This window comes from Lutra lutra, chromosome 8 (assembly GCF_902655055.1).
Source record: "Lutra lutra chromosome 8, mLutLut1.2, whole genome shotgun sequence".
Lineage (NCBI taxonomy): Eukaryota > Metazoa > Chordata > Mammalia > Carnivora > Mustelidae > Lutra > Lutra lutra.
In genome coordinates, this window is record NC_062285.1 from 19,076,077 (window position 1) to 19,090,058 (window position 13,982).

Here is a 13,982-nt window from a genome sequence, read left to right on the forward strand (position 1 = left end):
CTGGCTAGAGTTTTGGGAGACACACGTCTTAGTACTCTAATATCCCAGAAGTGCCTTTGGGGACTGTCGCTGTGTCCCCATGGAACGGTGGTTCTCATATGCATCCTTCCAGCCTCCCCATCCCTGGCTCTGGGCCTCTTCCTGGTGCACTCTCAGATCCCTGGAGCATCTGCTAAGACGCAAAGGTCAGCTCTGTTCTGGCCAGCTCTTTCCTGCTCCCTTTCAAATGCAGCATACCTCTCCCTACATCCTACACAACATTGCCATTTTCCCTGAAATCCTCACTGCTGAATGAGCAACCAGCTTTGGCTAAAGCCTTGAGTCTTTGAGAGTTACTATTTACCTCTAGAAGTGAAAACGCAGTGTCCAGTCTCCAGTGAGAGAAATTACAAAGCAATTTTTGTTTCATCGTGGCCTGTTGTACTTGGTGTCCTTCGGTTGCCAGTTTTAGCATCTCTTCCAAATTCACCACTTATTTGTGTCTCTAAATCGTAGTCTTAATCCAATTTCTTCACCTTAAAAATTCAATGGACTATACCCAGACCCCTCTGTTTCTCTTCCAGGTATCTCCTACCCTCTCTTTTTAGGAAAATTAGTTGAATTATTTCTCACTCCCTTATTTTCCTTATGACCCCTCAGTCTTCCTCAAAGCTGAGCCTTCGTGCACAACTTCTTTCCTTTACTCTGTTCTTTCTTCTTTTTCCCCTTTACTTCTTGTAGATGCTATCAAACACATTTCTGTTCTAGGATAAGCTCTGAACAAATCGCCTTTGCCCACCTCGCTTGGTCACATGAATCCCGTTGCTGGTTCTTCCGTTGCCACTCCCCAGCATCTTTTTCATTGTGCTGACAGCTAATCGTGCCCTGCTTCTCTAGGGTGTCCCACATGGACCACCTCGAGCTGCTGGTCTATGGTGCCTTGCTTCCCTTTCCGCTTCCCTCAGTGTCCGAAATCTACAAGGTCAGCAATGAGTCTTGTTAGCTTTGCAGCTTGTATTTTTCAGTTTGCACTCCTCAGTATTGACTGTTCTAATGGGTCTCTTTTATTTTGAATTTATGTTCATGTTCTCTATTTTAGCACGAGTATAGAAAGCTTTTTGAGGAAAACAAAGGAATGTATCATTTTGATGCGGATGCTGCTGAACACCTGCACCATAAAGGCAATGCCACGCTCCAGAGCCAGGTGTGTGCCCCCCCCACCCCGTCTGGACCCTTCATCCACTCACTGCCACTCACCTCCCCCAAGAAGGGGGAGCAGAGCTTACCTCCTGAGGAAGTGAGCATCGCTTCGGAAAATCTCAGACGCTGCTCTCTTTCTGTGACTGGAGTGGGAGAGCAGGAACCATGTTTCCGTGTAAAAGCATTTCATAAAATAAGTTACTTCACACAATTTTAAACTTACAGTATATCAGTTAATTAAACCATGATCAAATCTCATGATAATTTCAGTTTTTTAGTGTACTAATTTGTCATCGTGAGCTGCAAAATTAATTTTCCAGGTGCCAAGTTTATTAGAATTTCTCAGATCTATTAGAAGTGTTATTAAAAATTATCTTACATTAATGTTTCTTACAAGTATAAAATTCTGTGTATTCCCTGAAAGAAATTAAAAAAGAAAAAAACCTTCCCTGTGAAGTTTTTAAGGGTGTTATCTATACATTTTTTATTCTGAATTTCAGTATTTGCAAAAGATGTCATTCCAGCATCTACTAAAATATAATTTTACATCACTCCATTAAATGTATCCTGTGGAACATAAACTCCTTAATGATTTGATACCCATCCTCATTTACAAAATAAACAATTGGCTCTCCTTTAAGGTTTGGAAACCCATATATTTTTTCTTTTTGTATTCTTACTTTTATTTAATTTTTCCCACAAAGTTTTATCCTCACGTATGTTATTACATATCCTACTATGTTACTACACTTCAAACACTTTCATTGATCACTCTATCATACTTCTCTAAAACAAAAATAGGCCTACAAATAGGAATTTAAAAACCTGTTACATTTTCTGCTACCACAAAGTTCTAAGTATTGAACAACTACTTTTGGATTTACTCATCATTAAAAGTGCTATTATTATATAAGTTAAACAATTTCAAAAAATTATTTACACATAAGAATTTTATTTTATTATTTTTTAAAAAAGATTTATATTTATTTGACAGAGAGATAGAGAGCACAAGTAGGCAGAGTAGCAGGCAGAGAGAGGGGGGAAGCAGGCTTTCCACTGAGCAGGGAGCCTGATGTGGGAGCTCGGTCCCAGGACCCTGGGATCATGACCTGAGCTGAAGGCAGCCATTTAAACCGCCTGAGCCACCCAGGTGCCCCACGAGTAAGAATTGTAATGAAGATGCATTTCTGAATGAAATGAATCATGATCAAAACTTTTTTGTGAATGTAATTCTAAAAGGTATGTATTGCTAAGAAAAAGCTGATCACTCTGACACCTTACATATAATTCTAGTTTCTGTTATCAGGAATTAGAAAATATAGATCCTTTTATAAACTAAAATAAGACAGAGGTTTGTTGTCACTGAAATAAATAATTCATGATATGATATTATTAAATAATGCAGGGCAAAACTGAAAGCAATTACACAAAATCTCTCTGTGTGGGTGTTACTCAATGTCTGTGGAAGAAGTCAACAGTCCCAGAGAACACTGTCTTCCCTTTGAAAGAAAGAGAATCACACCTGTGTTTTCCTCCTTGTTCATGATTTTCTGATAGATATTCGAAGCCATCACAGGGATCTGTCTCTATGTATATATGTGTGTACCATTAGTGTATACATATTAACCCCATATAGATGAGTATATCTATATATCCGAGCTATTTAAATAATTCATCCAAGTCCTAGAACCGCATTTAGTAGTTCTAAATTATTTTTAGCCCACAAATATTTCTGTATATTACATGTTTGCTTCTTTTGTATGTCATTTACCACAGGGAACCCAGGGACCAACCCCAATGGCCAGAATAATACAATGTTAGAAACTAGGATGATTAATTTTGGATGTATTTATTTTATTTTGCTCTATTGGTACAAGGGCTTGTGAGCTTTATGTGCTTTTTATACTTTTTTTCAATGAAGGTTAAATACAAAGAAGAGTATGAGAAAAATAAGGGGAAATCAATGCTTGAATTTGTTGAGACACCCTCATATCAAGCTTCAAAGGAGGCTCAGAAGATGCGGAGCGAGGTGAGTCCCTTTGATTTGTTATGAACTTTTTTTTTTAAGTTTATTTATTTTTAAGTAATTTTGTGTCCAACATGGGGCTCAAACTTAGGACCTTGAGATCAAGAGTCACATGCTCTCCCAACTGAGCCAGCCAGCTGCCCCTGTTATAACTATCTGATGCATATTTGGTGTTTTAGCATTTGAAAGGAACTAGCAAAGTGATTCAGAATGCTGAATGGGTCTAGAGGAAAGCACACTGCCCGGGAAGGCTAGGGAATCCCCGTTCTAGATCTGGCATCTTGTCTGGGTCTTTGAGATTCTGTGACCCTAAGTTTTTCTCATTTGGTAAATATAGTATCAGGCCAGGTGAGCTCTTAACTGCCCTTTCACATTCTATGATTACAAAGTTGGCACTTTCAGGTTGTGTCCATGTAAAATTATGATGAGCAGAAAGAAAATGAAGAGCCGGTTGCTTTATTTACCTTTTATTTTTCAGTGACAATAGAACTAACATGTATGTATTCAATGCTTACTCTGTGCTAAGCGGTTTTCTAAAAGATTTATGTATGTCTCATTTAATCCCCTCAGGGTAGTGATGCTAGGTGGGCATACCTCTCAATTGATAATCATCCACTGAAATTAACTGTCTTATCTGAAATCACATATCCAGTAAATGCCAATGATTTAGGACCTGGTCAAATCATGAGTGATTCTCTTTTTTTCTGTTCCCTTACGTGGCTGATTCTCCCCACAGTCCTCCCACCCCCCAAACAGTGACAATGGAAGTTTTAAAATATCAAGAGAAGAGAGCAGTTAAGAATTTTTTGTACATGTGCATTCCATATTCTACTTAAAATGATGCTGAATCATATCCAGATATTGCCCAAATGGTTTCGCTCCATCCTAGCGAGATTTCTTCTGTTCTTTCCTTCCATACATTTTTTGGGACCAGACACCAGACAGAGAAGGTTTTCTCTGCCAACATCCAGATTCTGTGGGTACACCAACTTATTACCTCAAAGAGATAGAAATAGTGAAGAGCGGATCAGCCGATTACGGCCCCACGCCAGGTGTGCTCTGTGGGCACAATCTTGTCTGTTCTCCAATAACAATACCAAAACAGGGAGAAATGAGAACTTCCGGACAATGAAACTCTCATAGGAATTTTGAAAACAACATATGTGCTATTTGTTGTTCTTTATGCTGCTGTGTGTTATAATTCCTCTTTCCAGGGAAAGGGCAGTCAGACATTACGGGGGCTTGTTGAATTGTCCAAGTTGTTTAAATGTGTCTTCAGGCAAGAAAAGAGAAAATTGCTTGTTTTGTTATATCTCATAGATTCTTAAGCTATTGAGAGAAGTTTGACCGAGAAATAAGTGAATATTTTGATGAAATTAGCTGTTTGTTTTAACTGAATTGTCAGAGAGGTAAATTTGGTCATAGTTCAGAAGCCTGACAACAACTTACATTTAATGGGATAACTTTTATGGGACTATCATTGTCTTAGTTTTGGCCACTATTAACCAAGTGCCACAGACTGGGGGGCTTAAATGACAGAAATTTATTTCTTACAGTTCTGGAGGCTGGAGGTCCGAGATCAGGGTGCCAGCAGGTCAGGATTCTGGAGAGACCATCTTTGGGGTGCCTTCTCGCAGCCTTCTCACTGTGTCCTCACGTGGAGGATAGCAGAGAGGAAGCAAACTCTCTTGTGATGAGTTTGAGGGCACTAACCCCATTGTGAGGGCTCCACCCCCATGACCTCCTCTGTCCTAGTCACTTTCCAAAGACCCCACCTCCAAATGCATGCATCACTTTGAGGGTGGAGTGGGGTTTCCACCTGTAAATTTTGGGGCAACACAGACATTCAGTCCATATCACCTTTTCTGCATTTCGAGAATAGTATGTAAGGTACTGTGCCGTTACCAGGTGGGGAGCTGGAAGGCAGCCTCTGGGTTGAGCCTCCCAGTTGAGACTCCAGAACTTGTGGCCTGTGTCAGTTGTCACCTGGCTCTCACTGATAGTCATGCGTCATCCTTCAAGGAGAAGACCAGCACTTTCAGGCTGAGCTTTCTGTCTTCTTCCTCCCAGCCCCAGGCTATTATTATTCAGGTGTTTGGGCTACATTTTCTCGTCTTACTCATAGAGGGACATGTTCCCCTGTTTTCCTCTCTTTGATCGTCTTTGTACTTTCTCTTTGGAAGACCGTCTTTTCCCTCCCCTTCTTTCTCCCCATGGTTCCAGTACTCAGACTGTCTGTGGTAAGTCTCGGGGAAGCATGTTGGGAATGCACATCCCCCCGCCGCTGCCTCAGGAGGTCCTCCATGATTCTGCCAGTGGAGACTGGGAATCGTACTTAACAATATCCCAGGAGCTTCTGATGTCGGTGGTTCCGCGATCATACTTGGAGAAACACAGACTCACTGAAGAAAACGACTGGTCCCCTAACTTAAAGTCATAAAAAGCAGATGGATTTAAACAAACAAACAAGCCCAAAATATATAGATAATCTGCTTCTCAGAGATGCAGTGGGCAAAGTAGACCAAGTTGTTTTTCTTTATATGAAATGCTTAGTTGATTTTTTTTTTCTACTGGGGATAGACCCTCGAAAGAGGAGATTCCCCAAGACCAAATTTCACTATACAGATGACAGGGCCTTCAAAAATACCTTCTAAAAAAGTGCCGTTGTTTCTACATAGGCATGTTTCCTTTTGCTGATCTTGGAAATCTGAGAACCAGCGCTTTGCCTTTACCATGGCTATGCCTACATGGTACAAAATGAAAATAAAATGTCAACAACTGAAAAAAAAAAAAAAAAAAAACCAACCCACCCCAAATTAGTCAAATGAACTAATCAATTCCTTCTGGTTGGCTGTTTTGACATCAGGTGCCAATAGCTTTAAGGTTTAACTGTAGTAATGTATTTATTATATGCTATGGAATTCGCTTACATCGGGGACTGTGTGGGCCTTTTGTTAATATTGGCTTTCAATTTTTGCTATTCTGATTTCTGGTATTGTCACTAAGGGGAAATTATCCTTTGCTGGGGTTGACACATGTTTTCCCTTTAATTATAGCCTCTGGCTATTAGATTTTTAGGCTCAGCATTTGTGTTTCTGCTCAGCAGGGCTTGAGGAGAGAGAAACCTTTCAATAGAAAATATTTTTGGCCCAAATTTATACTACAAAGACTAGAAACATAAAATATCTAAAAATCATAGTTAGACCAAGGTTGATGTGAAAGATGCCTTTAGATAGAGTACCAATGAAGTGGACACAGAGAGAAACGTCTGGGTTACAGATGCTTTTTATTCCTACGAGGTAAGCTTGACGATGAGTTTCTTGAGCCTTCTCTGGGTAAAGCTAAGTGTGTATGATGTTGAGGGTGGTCACGCATGTTTCTGTTAGGCCTATAATTATGCTTCTCTCACATTTCTTCGAATGCCAGATAGAGATTTAATCTGTATGTTTTCTAGAAGAAATCTCCAAATCTGGCTTTGAAAATTTCTTTGTCTTCTGTTTCATAAAAAGTATACTAAAGTTTTGTTTGTTTTCCAGTCAATCAACCTTCCTTAATGACTTATTTCAGCAAAATAAATTTTTCACTGGAGAAGGGCTTTTTGAAGTGGATGATCTGAAATAAATAAATATATAAACATTTTTATTTTTGCTTTTTTAAAAAGACATTTTTGGCCTGGAAATACCCTAGCTTCAGCCTTATAACTGTATAATTTCAGTTAGTTCCACATAAAGAAGAGGGCAGTTTCTCATTGTTCTTTGGGAATATCTATAGTTCCTTTAACTCAGAATGTTCTCAGTGCAACTTATTAATCACTTTGTTAAATTTTAGTGTTTTCAGGACATCTCTTGTGACCCCCCCCTTTTTTTTTCTTTCCTGTGGCTTTCCACAGATCATTTGTTAAATAGTTGTATGTGACCTAAATGTAGGAGAGACAACAACCACCTCTCTGATCGTCCCTCGTGGTTTGGGAGAATTTCTTTACACAATTACCTAACTCTGTAATAGGTAGATTATGAACCCAGAAATGGCCTTTTGTTTTGCATTAATAACAATCTCTTGTAGAATTTATTTGTATTATCTTTGTGATGCAATTTGAATAAAACACTTAGCTGGTAAAATATAGGCTTTTATGTGTCCGATAAATATTTCACATGGATGGAGGTCTTTGTTATTTAGAGAGACTGTTTTTACAGTCCTAAGGTGAGAGTTACCATTGGCTTTCAAATCCATGGGTCAAATGCTGGAATTGAGGAATTCTTAGACAGAGGGTGGCCGAGAATGTCGAAGAGGCAGGTGGGGGTGCGGATGTCCGCCCTCCACAGTCACCATCTGCCCCTTTCACTTCCTAGCTGAGATCTCTTTCCTAGAGAACAATTTATCAGGTTGAAGATAAGATTCCTCACAGTATAACTTGATTTATAGATGGTAGAGAAACAGTTTCAGGGCCAAAATCATTAAAGGAAGACATGGAAGCTGCAGCATGAGATGGTCTTTGCCATGTTCACAAAAGGCTTCCAGTGAAAGGGGTGATGAGAACCTCAACATTTATGCTCCTATGCTTTGAATGGCTTTCCACACAGCCAGACTTTCTTCCAGTGGATGGATCCACTCTGTTAAGAAGGAACCAGTCCGGGGGTTCTCAAATAACCAACTTTATTGGCTTTCCTCTCCAATTGGGCTGGAGTGAAATAGTGACAGTTTGATGAGGTGTTAAGCAGCATCACTCTGAGTGCTAGGCAGCTGGTCCTTGATGATTCTGCTTTTGTTTGGTAAGAATTCTAAAATTTACAGTAAATTTGGAGTGATTTCCTTGTGGCTATGAAGACTCCGAGGTGGTAGGATTATATAAGGCAAACCTCAGTTTTGTTCTGGGAACTCTTGTTCTGATACCTTTCCGACAGTGATGAGTATTTTCTAAATTTCAAATTATGTGGTCTTATTTAACAGAAAGTTTACAGAGAGGATTTTGAGAAGGAGATTAAAGGAAGGTCTTCACTGGATTTAGACAAGACTCCAGAATTTTTACATGTAAAGTACATCACCAACCTTCTGAAAGAGGTAGGGTCTTGCGATTTACTATTAAATATTGTGAAAGAAAACTAAAGAAATAACCCAGGAAATATTTACTCCAAAATTCCCTACTAACTGAGATGTTAATCTATTCCTCTTTCTCTCACTTTGACCTTTATGACCAGAGTTTTTCATTTTCATTAAAGACAGGAAAGTGTATGTTCACATTTCCACTTAAAGTTGGGGGAAGAAATCACCTAGAGTTTCTGGAAAAACTTGAAAAATATTCTGATTCTGTGTTTGTACCTCAGAAGCTCTGTAAACAGTTTTATAGCAGTTTTTTTTTTTTTTTAATTCTGACTATGGGTGAGGCAAACTTCATTCTTTCAAATTTAGTTATTCAAAAATGCATTTTAGAACCATTTATTCAAAAATGCATTTTAGAACCAGCGTTTTCTGCAACTTTCCTGTAGCATTCCCAGGACATCTGATCGTCAGAAATGAGAGGCTCAAATGTGAAGGTCTGGGTAAATGACACATTGTTTCTGAGTGGATTGTGTTCTAAGAGGGGGAAATATTTAGCATAGAGAACATAGGAACTCACATTGATTTTTCATTTTACTCTCAGCAGGAATCTGCCCCCCTCCCGCCCAACTTGGTGCATTTTGGCTCACGATGTATCACATTTGCTGAACATTAAGGTCTTCAAACCAGCAATTAAAAATGTCATGCTCATAGTCCATCCCTTTCAAAGTTTCTTTTCTTTTTCTTTTCTTTTTTAGTGGCTGAAAAGTAACTCGGAGCTCTTCTAACTCCCTGTTTAAATAGAGTCTCTTTACATATAGGGGAAGTATTACAGAACTTTTCACCCTGAATTTTGACTGAAGAAACTACTCCTGAAAGAAATATCTTAAATCAGTGAAATAAATTCGAGTACGATTCTGTACATGAACTTCCTTAATAACTGGATGCTAACTGGCCTTTACTGTTGAACTGCTTTTAGAAATTTAATGTGCCTCGCTGTTGTAAAGATTGTTGGGCTGAAATGGGCATATGGTTTATGCAAGAGTGCTTTTGCTGTCCTACATTTTCTCACTCCTAGTTCCTCTCGAACTTTTTGAAGTCGAAGTCTAATCAAATGGCCACTTCCTGCTATTGTCTTTCCTTTACAAAATATGCACTGTTTATATGAAACTTTGAAAGGAGACTCCCTTTTATCACTTACATGCAAATGACAATGTTAGATCCAGTTTAAGGTCCATAAATGACATTGACTGTCTCTTTTATTTCTCTTTTTGAAAGAATCTTATTTTAGGTGTATTGATTCAGAATGTTTGCATCAGGATAGTAAAAGACCCATAAGACTATGATTAAAAATCTTTTAATTCAATTTTAAAGAAGTCTAATTTTAAAAAAGGAACTCTCAGTGACTTAATGAAATTAAAACTTTTCTTTCTAAGTATACGCATTTAGCTTTAAATTGTCTTTGCATTTTTTACTTTATTATGGTTTTTACATTTATATTGCCATTTAGAATATTCAAAGTATTGTTTTATACTTCCATTTCATTTGATTCCCCCAATTGCCCTTTAATATCAGTATAATAAGTATTTTTATTTTCATTTTGCCTGTGCGTGTGGAAATCGAGGCTCAGTTACTTAAAGTCTGTTGAAGGTCACATGTCCAAACAAGTGAAAGAATTCCTACTGTCATCCAGGTCATTTGACCCCAGAGCTCTTTCCAAAATTACATTCAGGTCATTACAATGTCTTCTAGACTATTAGTTAAGCAGAGGACTAGCTAATTTAATTATACTGGACAAAGAGAAAATAACATCAAATGAACCCTAGAATTTACTGGAATATAACTTCTTATTATTAAAGGAAGCCTCATCTTTTATCTGGCAAGTTAGTCATAAGTGCAACTCAGTTGAATTGGATCAAGATATATATTGTTTTCATAATACATTTGCTAGGGAAAAAAAAGAGATTCATTAGCAGAACAAAAACCTCAAGTTATATATGAGTATTAGTAGAGACATTTGGATCTACTTAAAATATAATATTAAAATGGATGACATTCAAACTATGTATTATCAATCTGTAGGAAATTATTTGGTTTTATGAATCTGAATAAAGTTGATTTTTTAAAAAAACTTTGGCTACATCAATCCTTTTGGTTTTGTAATTTTCAATTCTTTTTCAACTATGGTCTTTTGGTGATTCATATTTTATAGACAGCTTTCAAAGAAATACTTCAAATAATTAATAAGAAGCATTCATTCCTAAGATCTTCCTCACCACTTAAAAGGAAGACATCTTTTTAAAATATGGCACCAATATGGTACCAAATATACTGGAAGTCAGGATGAAAGGGAAAATCCTGATAAAATTGGAAGCCACTCTAAACATGACTAAAAGAGAAAATAGAGTCTCTGTAGAAAATTAGGAGCATAAATACTCAGGAGTCTGATTCATAACTTCCTAGAAATATTTTCTCCTTTTTCTTTGGTCTCTAGAAAGCATGTGACATGGTATATCAATTAAAGGGTATCCCAGAAAATTTTGAACTGTCATGTTCTTGTCTCATAGAAGGAATATAAGAAAGATCTGGAAAATGAAATAAGAGGCAAAGGAATGGAACTTAACCCAGACGTTCTTGATGTTCAAAGAGCAAAACGTGCATCTGAAATGGCTAGTGAGGTAAGTTTATTTATTTAGCAACTGAAAATGTATGAATTTTCAGCTGACTTCCTTGTCTGTAAACCTTTTTCAAAGATTTATATACATTCTGTAACTTTTATGTGCCAGGTGATGATAAGTAGCTATTCCTAGTAGTCATTTTCCAGTCAAGGAATTAAAGAAAAAAAAAAAAAAGATATTCACCATCTCCTTTCCATGTGGTATGAGAAAAATGACCATTTCCCCCTTGCAGAGAAAAAATGTGTTTAATAAACTAGAATAATTATAGGAGATTCAATTTGAATTTTTAAGGAAGTAAAAGGCAGAGGATTGGGAATGTGTGTTATTAAGCTCTGTCAGTTACTATGGTGCAGGTCACATGCTCTCTCGCTCTCTACCCAACGGAGCCCCCACACCGTGCGTCCACTGCTCAGTGAGCCCACATAAAGCTCTTTATGAAGTGAGAGTGACTTTGCTCACTGTACATGGAATTTGTGGGGAGGAATGAAATGCCCCTGAAGAGCTCGGTCCTTTCATCCTTGTGTTATGTCATTACTTTGGTATCAGATAATGGCCCTGCACTTTGAGGAGAATCTAGCTGAACTGAGCAATGAGAAATGGAAAGTTGTGTCCCCATAGGTTCATAAACTGAGGTAATCATGATGATGGTGACCCTGTAGTCAGGCTGCAGATGACAGGAACCCAACTCAAACTGGGTGAAGCAACAAAGGGAATGTTTTGGCTTATGAATAGAGAAGTCAGAAGTCAAGTTTCCTTCAGGTTGGAATCCAAAAGACGTCTCTCTTCCTTCCTCTCTCAGTTCTGTTGTCTTTATTGCTTCAACCTTGGGAAGCTATCTCTAAGTGATGGCTCATCCTAACAGTAGGATAACTCCTATCCGTTCCAGTAATCCGAATAGGAAGTAAGCATCTGTTTTTTTCTTTCTTTTTTTTTAAGATTTTATTTATCATCTGACAGAGAGAGACACCGAGAGAGGGAACACAAATAGGGGGAGCACGAGAGGGAGAAACAGGCTCACTGCTGAGCAGGGAGCCCTATGCAGGGCTCGATCCTAGGACTCTGAGATCATGACCTGAGCCAAAGGGAGACGCTTAACCGAATGAGCCACCCAGGTGCCCCTGAACATCTGTTTCTTATATTTACAGCTAAGGTCCTAGGATTGAGTCTCACTGGATTAGCTTCTATCCTGTGTCTACTTCCGCCCTAATCATTGTATCTGGGGCAGAGGAGTGTATGATATGGTTCTCGTGATCCCTCCTCGGATGTTTAATTGCATTCTAAGTGTAAAAGATTTAAGGGTTGCCTGGATGGCTTGGTCGGTTAAGTGTCTATCTTCAGCTCGGGTCAAAATCCTGGAGTCCTAAAATCAAGCCCCATTTTGAGCTCCCTGTTCAGCAGGGAGCCTGCTTCTCCCTCTCCCTGACCCCTGCTCACTCTCTCTCTCTCTTTCTCTCTCTCAATCTCAAATAAATAAAAAAATCTTTAAAAAAAGATTCAAAATTGTTATGTGTTTAAAAAAATTTATAATCATCTTTGGCCATATCCGTGTTCTTTAAATGAATTAAAGAATTAAAAACCACTATGATGTCTTTGGCTAATATTGTCATCATATATCACTAAGTTAGCAATTCTGTACAGATTCTTCTTTTATGGTGACATGTACAGTCCACCTTCAGAGGTAGATCTTGTAATCACTTGTCGGTAATACCTGGAAAAATCATTTTAGGCTCTCAATGGCGGAGTCCGTCTAGATACAGCTGCATGGCACGATGGTGGCAGGAACAGCAGTAAGTCAGCCTTAGCCCTATGAGTATAGGAGTAAAAGACCAAAAGAAGCTATCAGTTATTGAACACCTACTATGTGCTGAGCACTATGCTATATGCTGTCTCATTGCTCCTTGGACGGCTGGTGCATGGAGGAATTATTGCCCCCATTTTGCAGATGAGTAAACCGGAAATGTTACACATTCCCAGTGTCACACAGCAATTGAGTGCTCGGGCCTCCAAATCAATCTTCTTTCTATGGCATCAACTCATCGAAACCTGCCTTCCTATCCCCCAGCCCTTAACACAGTCGTCAGTGAAACTTCTCAGCATGTATAGTAAAAGCCTCAAAGCTTCACATACCCTTTTCCAGTGAGAATGGTGATACCCTTCTAAGCAGTCCAGAAAACTTAGTTCTAGGTGATCATTTCATAGTACAAAGTAAAGTGTGTTTTCTTCTTTTTTTTTTTTTAGTATGTTCAGCAATTTTTTGGTATCATTGATTACAGATACAGGTTTGTCCTTAGAGTGTCTGAATATTATAAAATACTGGTTTTTTTTTGTTTGTTTGTTTTTTTATTTACAGAAAGAATATAAGAAAGACCTGGAGTCAAAAATTAAAGGGAAGGGAATGCAAGTTGGCACTGACACCCTTCAAATACAACATGCCAAAAAAGCTGCAGAGATAGCTAGTCAGGTTAGTCGAGTGAATGGTACAGATGTCTTAAAACCTGTATTTCAGGGGGCTCCTGGGTGGGTTAGTTGTTAAGCCTCTGCCTTTGGCTCAGCTCATGATCCCAGAGTCCTGGAGTCAAGTCCCGTATCAGGCTCCCTGCTCAGCAGGAAGGCTGCTTCTCCCTCTCACGCTCCCCCTGCTTGTGTTCCCTCTCTCGCTGTCTCTCTCTCTCTGTCAAATAAATAAATAAAATCCTAAAAAAAAAAAAAAACAACCCTGTATTCGGAACTTCACAAATCATATTAACCTCCCGATTAGTACATGGAGTTCCCCAAAGCTTTGTGATTAGTTTAAAAAGTTTGGAATGGAGACCATTCCAAATCAGCATGTTTGTTTGAAAATGTTTAGTTCCTGCTTTACTCATTTCCTTTAAATATATCAAAGAAAACTAGGGGGAAGGCATTTTAATAGAACACACACACACACACACAAACACACACCCCCTCTTTCTTATCTTATCCTTGGAATACAACAAATTTCACATTCATTTGGGCTACAATAAATGTTTTCATGCTGTTTTCTTTAAGGATAGGTCATGTGCCTCTCCGTACATCTGTGTTTCCCA

The 13,982-nt window shown here is 38.5% G+C and overlaps 1 protein-coding gene across 6 annotated transcripts in view; it reads left to right on the forward strand.

The window, feature by feature from the left end:
* The window catches only part of NEBL (nebulette), a 373,419-nt gene that overhangs the window by 302,895 nt on the left and 56,542 nt on the right, over positions 1-13,982 (forward strand). For 3 of the 6 annotated variants that reach the window (XM_047739977.1, XM_047739976.1, XM_047739979.1), the window contains exons 10-14: positions 1,079-1,183; positions 3,101-3,208; positions 8,153-8,263; positions 10,807-10,917; positions 13,268-13,378. The exons of 2 other annotated variants lie outside the window; for them this stretch is intronic. In XM_047739977.1, the coding sequence (XP_047595933.1) occupies positions 1,079-1,183; positions 3,101-3,208; positions 8,153-8,263; positions 10,807-10,917; positions 13,268-13,378 (546 nt within the window). The remainder of the gene's footprint in view (positions 1-1,078; positions 1,184-3,100; positions 3,209-8,152; positions 8,264-10,806; positions 10,918-13,267; positions 13,379-13,982) is intronic. One more of the 6 variants, XM_047739978.1, reaches the window with a different exon arrangement.